Source organism: Choloepus didactylus, chromosome 3, assembly GCF_015220235.1.
Source record: "Choloepus didactylus isolate mChoDid1 chromosome 3, mChoDid1.pri, whole genome shotgun sequence".
Taxonomy (NCBI): Eukaryota; Metazoa; Chordata; class Mammalia; order Pilosa; family Megalonychidae; genus Choloepus; species Choloepus didactylus.
Window position 1 is genome coordinate 109,215,130 of NC_051309.1, and position 8,521 is coordinate 109,223,650.

Here is an 8,521-nt window from a genome sequence, read left to right on the forward strand (position 1 = left end):
TTTTTTTAATTGATTACCCATATATATTTGTATGCCTAAGCAATAAGGTGTTTATGTTTTTGATCATCATATAAATGGAAAAATATCCTATTTATTCTCTTGTGATTTCTTTTTGCACTCAATATAATGTCCCAAAAGATTCATCTCGGTCATTTGTAATTTAAATTCCATTCATTTTCAATACTGTATAGCATTCCCTGATGGCCATACTACAATTCATTTATCCATTCTACAGTTGATGCACATTTGTGTTGTTTCCACACTGCCCTTCTAAACAGTGTAATGCCGAACTCTTGTAAATGTGTCTGGGTACATCTGTGCAAGAGTCTAGCACAGCAAGGGTATACAAATACTTTCAAGTAGATATGTGAGGCACAAATAATTATGGGAATCAATGTTCACACTCTCAGTTTCTACATATACTCTTTCCTAAAACTAATCTCCCCTATAACTTACCTGAGATGCATATAATGATTTCTCACTTCCTCTCTAACAATCCCCTTTTCCACACTTTAGGAAAGACATACCTCTCACTGTTGGCCAATCTTACTACAATGCTTTATTCTGGGATGTAAAAACTTCTGGCACAGTTTGAAATAATGCTTCAGGAAAGTATTGAAAAAGTAAATTACTCTAAATGCCTGAGTAAAAAGTCCTTTTGCAAGTGAGGTTGTTTTCAGTCCTTTGATTTCAACAATATTGAAAGAAAACCTAATTGCCTTACCTGCAGATTGTTCATAAACATCATTTCTTATGGTAGATTTTTATGAGATTTTGGCATATATCTTGAAAGTAGTTCAAAAACTAGAGTGTTCCTGTAATAACCAAGTCTCCTCCACTCCCATTTCATTTATGCAAATGTTTTCTCAGAGCTTACATCTATAGAAACAAAAAGATAAATGATTTTGAACCCAATTCTAGCAAAAATGTTATCTATTCATTGATTAATTACTTGATGAGTCACTTTATTAAAAGATACCTTGTCAATTTTTTATGTTTAGTAGTATTTATAAATTTTGAAAACAAATTTAATGTTGCTTTGATCATTGGGCACCATTATTAGTTGTAAAGTTAATTCAATAAAAAAATTAACATTTAAAGGCTTATAGTCACAGGAAATTTTTTTAAAATTGTAATTTCAATTTATAATATTGTTTATTGAGTAGAGAAAAATTCTTAATAAAAGGCTTTCAAGTATAAAATATAATAAAGTAGAATTCAGTGTAAAAAGCAGACTTTAAGATGACAGGAAGAAAGAGAAAAAGTAACACTGAAAAAGTTCATTCTGTTGAAGACCTTGTTTTAGTGTTTTCTAAATAGATGTTGGTGAGTATCAAATCACTATGCTATTTGCATTCCATTGGAAACTTTTAACAAGATGATGTAATAGATTTATTTAAAAAGGTCTACATTTACCACATACTGGAACTTAAGTCATTTGCAACTTTTCAAACTTAGGGTGAAAAATATGGATGGCAACTTAAAAATGTGGTAGAGGGCATAATTTTACAAAATTCTTTTAGATGTGCAATAAGCGAAGAAGTGTGAAGGACACTGGTCTAGGTTTAACAACTAAAAATGGAATTGCTGTATCATATAATATATTTAACTTGAAAAAATAATATCAGAATCTGCATAGATAAACATATCAGCATGCTGCAGTGGGTATTCTTTCCTCACATCCTCACCAACATTTGAAATTATAAGACATTGTTGGTTTTTTTTTTTTTTTTTGCCAATATGGATGTGTACACATTGCTATCTGGTATTTTTAATTTGCATTTCCCTGATTATAGTTAAATTGAGCATCTTTTCATACACCCATTAACCATATGTTTTTTCTTTTCTGTAAAGTGCCTATTTAAGCTTTTGCCCATATTTTTTCTTTTGAGTTGTTTATGTTTTTCTTATTCCTTGAAAGGATTCTTGACATTCTGGTTACTAAACCTTTTTCAGTTATATGTGTAAAAGATGCTTTCTTCCAGTTCAGGACCTGTCTTTTCATTCTCTTTATAATTTTATTCCATAAACTGAAGTTTTAGTCATTTCTTTGAATCTTATTTAAGAAATGCTTCCTCACATCAAAATAATAGAATTTCTATTGTCTCCTAAAAGTTTCTCTTTCACACTTTATTTTTTGATTTATCTGGAATTGCTTTTATGCTTGTTGTGAAGTATGCATCCAATTTCATTTTTTTCATGTACATAAATGATTGTTGTAATACCAATTATTGAAAACACTATCCTTTGCCTATTGATTCAAAGTACCAGCTCTGCTGTAAATCAACTTTCCATGTATGTATAGGGCTGCCTATGGGCACCCTATTGTGGTTCATTGACTGACTTGTCTCTGTGTGGCAGTTCACCAAGCCCATTTCCTTTTCCTTCTGTGCACACCATTCATTTGCCAGCTCCTCTTGCAGTCCAATGGGGCCATGTGACTGAGTTCTACATGGACTGCAGAGAGGTCATGTATACCACTTCCATGCCTGGCTGTCAATTTTTCCCATGAAACCCTCCAAAATCCCTCTCCTACCTTGTCTATCGCAGATGCAGAAGGCCCAAATACTATTCTTTTGTTAATAAGAGGGCGATCCTGTCCTCTCAGGCAGCCCTCAAAACTCCTAGATAATAGTTAATTCCCATTGAAATAGACAAGGAACAGATCACACCTTTTTTTTTTTTTGAAAGTGAATAAGGAAGGTACATGAAGTAGCCAATCAGTTTGCACAGGACAGGAGTGAAGGTGTCAGAGTTGAAGTGCATATCCTTTGAATATCTGGATTTTTTTTTTTATTCAAGTACAGCCCCCTCCCCCCCCCCCCGGGTTCAATGAATGGTGCATATTGTCTTAAGTTTCCTCATTTTTCTCACCTGAAAATAGATGAAATTAAGAATTCTTTTTTCAAATTTAGTTCAAATGTTTCTGATATCTTTTTTTACACAATCCTTTGGTGAAGTCAATAAAAATTTGTCTCTATGCTGCTTGCACATCTGAAGGCAGCCTGGTGTGATGGTTAAAACTAAGAGGGCAGCCTCTGGAGCCAACCTGGTTTTATATCCTGGCTCTGCCACATAACTTTGTGACTTTGGGCAGGTTAATATCTGTTTATTTATCTATAAAATGGAGAAGATATTAGTACCCATATCATAGTGTCTTGAGAAATCAATAAAATTTATATAAAGCACTTAAAGCAGTGCCTAGCACATAGCAAGCCTTATTAAATGTGAGCTATCTAGTGAGAGAAATCTGAACTAATGACAAGGAATTTGAGGAAACAGACAAGATAGGTGAAAAAAGTTTAACAATTCAAACTGATGAATACATGTAGTGGAATGAGAAGTATATAAGTTATTAAATAGACTATATAAAAATGAAAAGGTACGCTGATCTTACAATTTGGAATATGTGTTTGGTCATTAGTTAAACTATGTATAAAGAGATGTGAAAAAACATCTTTACATAATGAGTTTTGTGATGTTTGGCAACTGCCTTCTTGAAAAGGAGCTGAAATAATTGTCTTCTTACAAAAAGTATTATTGCAGTTGAAAAATTATGAAAAAAAAAGATACATAAGCGCACACCCAATAAAGACAGTGAGAATATTATAATTAAAGATAAAATTGACTTTGTCAAAAAAGAGATAAAATTGTTTTGTCATCTTCTCCCAATTACTGTCAAATATATCATTCAGCAAGCATTTTGGTTATTTATTTTAGGGTGATCACTGCATAAACTCAGAAAAGACAAAGAGGCCAAGAGAATAAAAATATATGATACTTTATTGTCAAAAATAGACAAACTTTAATTTCCTTTAACAGGAATATTAATTTAAGAGCCTCCATAAGCCATCATCATTGCATAAGCATAAAAGGCAAGAGAGTCAAAGACAACTGTTAGTGGGAAAAGGACGACAGCTCTACATCCATGCCAAAGAAACCTCTACCACAGTGGTGACGACTCTAAATCAGCTACAGAAACACAGTGACCTTTAAAGCCATAAACAGTAATAACCATGTAGAATAAAGTCCAATCCCCAGAAAAGATATGCCTTGTGGTCTCTTTTCAAGCATTTGAAGAGTCCAATTTATTAGAACACTTGCTAAATTGAATAGCTAAATTTTAGGTCACTTATGGGATCATAAATATCAGTTCACACCCACTTTTGAGTAAAATCAGGATGAAAGCATCCCAAACCTTCAGGCCCTGGCCTCAGGTATATGAAGAGGTTCCTAATTGCTTGGGCAGAAACCTGAATCAGCTCCTTATCCATTACCTATGGCAAGGATGTACTCTTGCTCATTCACTAGTCTGTACTATAAACCAGATCTCCATGGCCAAAGCATAATTATAAATATGCCCATCTTAATAATTAAAATTAGTCACGTGCAGTTCTTTTGAAGATTTGGGGCAGGGAGAGATATGTCAATTTCCAGAAAAGGCCAGAGGTGAAATAACACTGACATGGTGAGATGGTTCATCTGATATTAAGTAAATGTAATATTGAAAAGAAGCTATATTAAAATCAAGTGAATCAGAGAGGAACTGGATCTGAGAACTCATTTCCCTTCCCCATCCACAATCACCGTTCACTCAATGGAAGACCCATCAACACACAAAAAATTAGTTCAACATTTTTCATTTTTCTAGTTTAAAGACAACATTCCATACTTTGAGAACTAGAAAAACTGAGCTTAAATTGTACCATAAAGTCATTTAAAGTAATACTGTGGTTATCAAAACTGCGATTCAAGTTTTTGCCACTTCTTTAAAATAGGAGAGTGGGGAAGATACAAGGAAACCGTGAAGTAGTTCTGTTGTTTCTGTAACATTTCTTACTCACTCTTGCCTAGGGTTAAATTTTCATTAACCTCATCCACTTAATTCTACTCTGCTGTATAAGAACCCTTCAAATTTGAATAAAAGAAGGAAATTGTGATAGAAATGCTTCTGGAAATTTTGATAGCTAAGTATCATTTACTAAGATGCTGTGACCTAAAAGATCTCTTTAAGAACTTAAAGGATCAAAAGCCATGTTAAAAATCACACTAAGCAAATTTGGTTTATATTCCTATTAGTAAGACTACCTGGAGAAATTTGTGAGTCAAATATGAAATTGAAGTCGACTGTTAATTTCCTTCCTTATTCCATTCCATTCCATAGAAAATATGACATATGCATAAAATGCATACTCTCTTGGGACATTTTTCAAAAGTCAAAAAAATCAACCTTTTAGCTAGGGTTGCTGTGAATGTGAAACAGAAGATGACCTAAACTCAAGGTTTCTTGTTGAGGCTAGGCAGGGCAAACTACAAATGTCTTTAATTGAGCAGCTGCATAGTTTTATTACCCAATCATATAAAGAACCTTTTTTCCTTTTTCTTTTTAGCACTCTTCAATGACTGTTGTTCCGATCAATGAGTAAAGCTTTTTCTTAACAAGTCGAAATCCTGAGCTGAGGATCACAGTTCGCCTGAGGCCAGATGAGAAGCGAGCTCGGCTAAAGAAAAAGTCCCTGAAGCTATTCCAAGAGCAGTTCTCCTGCTTGAACACAAGTGTAAGCTCAAAAGTAGGCACCACGCTAGAATCACACACAATTCTATCCAGCTTTTTACATACATTTTCAATTTCCAAGTTCACTTGCATAACACAACCTCGCAAGCCACAGGGCTCAGTGGAGGAGAGCCGGAGGACATCCTGAGCAATTCTCTGGGTCAGTTTCTCAGGGACAAGGACCTTTGAACAACCAAGTTTGGTTTGCTTTGATTCGGACAGACAGTTCTCTAACATTTTAGCCAAATTCTGGCAGGTTGTCTCCTCAAATATCACCTCGTTGAGGTTGGGTTCAGGAACAACATAATCCCAGTAGTCAAAATCTGTAGGAAGCAGAAATTCAAGATTAAAAAAAAAAAAATGAAATCCAGGAGCTAGAAAAATATACCAATATAGCAATATCGGTTACTTGTATCTACCATTTCAACCTGTTTTTAAATTTGATTGGTGGTCAGCTGACCTGACTTTGCTGTTAATTTGCTGGCCTTGAGACTAAAAGTTCATCTATGAAAAAAAGGTTATGATAAATAGATTGGATAGGATATAACCATTTTTCTTTATATGTGTATATACATACAATCACACACATATCTTAAAAACCATGCATCAAAAAGCTAATTGTAGTTATCCCAAAGTAGAAAGAGCATTAGTGATTTTCATTTTCTTTCTCACTTGCTTACTTGCTTATGGGGGCTTTCTAATTTTATTTTACAGAGATCATTTATAAAAATGGTTATAAACTTTTTTTTGGACTAAGGGACAGCTCCTCTTGAATTTTAAGAATATATGCACTTATTTTAGCATAAAAATTTTGCTACCACTTTTAAGTGAGTCTACCATGAGCTTGATTAGTTACATTAAATTTCCATCAAATCTGTGTCTTTCTTTGAAAGCCTTTACTGGAATAGCCTGTAGATCCCAATTTTAGTTCCAAACACTTTTATTAAAGTTGCTCAGAAGAGAGAAGACCTTTGAGGTTCACAAGGATATTTATAACTGGCTGGGAAGTTTTTCTTAGCCAAGCAAAACAAAATAGTCCTAGGAAAACAAAATTAGATTTGCTCAAAGGAAAAGAGATAGCTCTGCATTTGGTCACCTACCTCCCAAATTAATCCTACCACTTGGCAGAATGCCACACCACACACAGTCAACCCAGCAGGCCAAAGCCCTGCTGGCTCCCGTCCCGAAGCCTACTTCACCTTCATGCTACTGAGTTTTCCTCCTTCCACATCATGGATTCCTTTAAATCATTTTTTTATAACTAAATGGAACAAATGCACTGCAAGTTATAAGGACTCCAAATTTTATCTGTGTTGAACATAGAGAACTTTAGAGGTATACCCTACAGAATGAGATGATTGAGCCATTTCACTTCTAAATGAGGAAGGCTCAAAGCTTAGGCAATTTTTCTGTGGTCCCACAGCTCTTGAGTGGCAAAACAGTGTGTTAATTTAGCAGCTGTTGTTTAAAATTGCATTTGATAATACATCCAGTACGACTGGTATTGAACTTTCCTTCTCCCATTAAAAATGAAATAATGGTTATATATCCACAAATAGACTACTACTCAGCAATAAAAAGGAACACATACCGATAAAGGCAACGACATGGATGGATCTCAGAAACATTATGCTGCACGAGAAGACAAAAACAAAAGACTACATACTGGGTCATGCCATTTATATGCAATTCGAGATATCAGTGAGTAGGCGACTGATGGCAAATGGGCACATGGGTGGTTACATGAGCATACATTTGTTAAAACGCACATAACTACAATTAAAATTCACCATAACTTCACAACTCTGTAGGGTAGGGGACCTATATAACTTTTAATCTCAAAGAACCTAATTAGCAGCAGCCGAGAACAAGGCAGACCTCGGGGCATTGCATTTCTGCCCCTTTTGTTTCTCACTGTCATGGAGAAGATGGAGAAAGTCTGGAAAAGGTTTACCTCAGGTGAGTTTTGTGGCAAGTCTTACACCGACAAGGGGCAAAGCAGCACGCCCGCCGAAGATCGATCATCTAGGGGCTGCGACCTTCGGAAGGGAGAGAAGAGGGGGGAGCTAGGAAACTCACCACTTAGCAGGCTCCCAGAGTGGAAGCCACGGTCCAACAACTCTGAAATGCTGGCCGAGTTCTTACTGCTCAAGCTGCCGGTTGCAACCATGGTCAACGGCTCCGTTTCCCTCGCGGGGCGGAATGGCCTTTCCGGGACGCTGGGAAAAGGAGGGGAGAAGAACATATATGCAATGGCAAGCAAGACGTGCAGAGGCTCATAAAATGCTCAGCGTCGCCAGAGCGAACTAGCCAATGCCCTCATTTTCCAAAGCGGGGAAACGACCTCTGCAACTCAAGTTTACAAAGCCCCAGGGGCGGAGACGCCAACTACAGCCACAACCTGAAACGAATTCAAAGGTGGCAAAACTTGGAGCCAACTTGCCCCGCGGAGCTCACTCCCGCGCCTCAGCAGCGAGGCCCCCGCTCCCCTCCCCCACCAAGGCCACGGAGTCACTCACCTGCCGGGGCTTCGCGGGGGAAGGAACTGGGGTCCACGAGTTTGCTGGCAATGCTGCGGGGTAAACAGAGGTAGGCACTCCCCTCGGGAGTCCCTTCCCCAGGGGACTCGGCGTCTCTCAGATCCAAAAAGAGACAGGCACCCTGCTTGTCCCTAACCACCTAGTGCCGGCTTCACTGAGCAGCATCGTTTCTTGGGCAGCGAGCACTTTTAAGGCTCCAGCCTCCTCACCCTGCCCTGGCCCGCCCACCTGCGCGGCCCCGCCCCGCTCCTCCCCCCACTCCCGGGGGCGGGTTGCATTTCAACCTCCGCAGTTCCAGCGGGCCCTAGGCGAACTGTTGGATGTTGAGGATGAGCCTGGGGTAGGGTTGACACCTGCTATTTCCTAGGGGCTACGGGTCACCCTGACGGCAATTACGGGTGCATGATCGGCCAAATACTGACCACCT

General features: G+C 37.6%; 1 protein-coding gene across 1 annotated transcript; it reads right to left on the reverse strand.

Moving 5' to 3' along the window:
- Nucleotides 1–3,765: 3,765 nt before the first annotated feature.
- Nucleotides 3,766–8,261, reverse strand: DDIT4L (DNA damage inducible transcript 4 like). The gene is made up of 3 exons (XM_037830337.1): nt 8,074–8,261; nt 7,634–7,773; nt 3,766–5,877 (listed from the first exon to the last, which is right to left on the reverse strand). Exons 2-3 carry the CDS (start codon nt 7,722–7,724, stop codon nt 5,387–5,389), a joined length of 582 nt encoding a protein of 193 aa, XP_037686265.1. The 5' UTR covers nt 7,725–7,773; nt 8,074–8,261; the 3' UTR covers nt 3,766–5,386.
- Between the last annotated feature and the right edge of the window lie 260 nt (nt 8,262–8,521).

Bases quoted from the DNA above. Each gene is read 5' to 3' on its own strand.
- DDIT4L (XM_037830337.1), bottom strand. From the start codon at position 7,724: ATGGTTGCAACCGGCAGCTTGAGCAGTAAGAACTCGGCCAGCATTTCA. The intron at 5,878-7,633 runs GTGAGTTTCCTA...TGCTTCCTACAG, and splicing joins CTCTGGGAGCCTGCTAAGTG to ATTTTGACTACTGGGATTAT.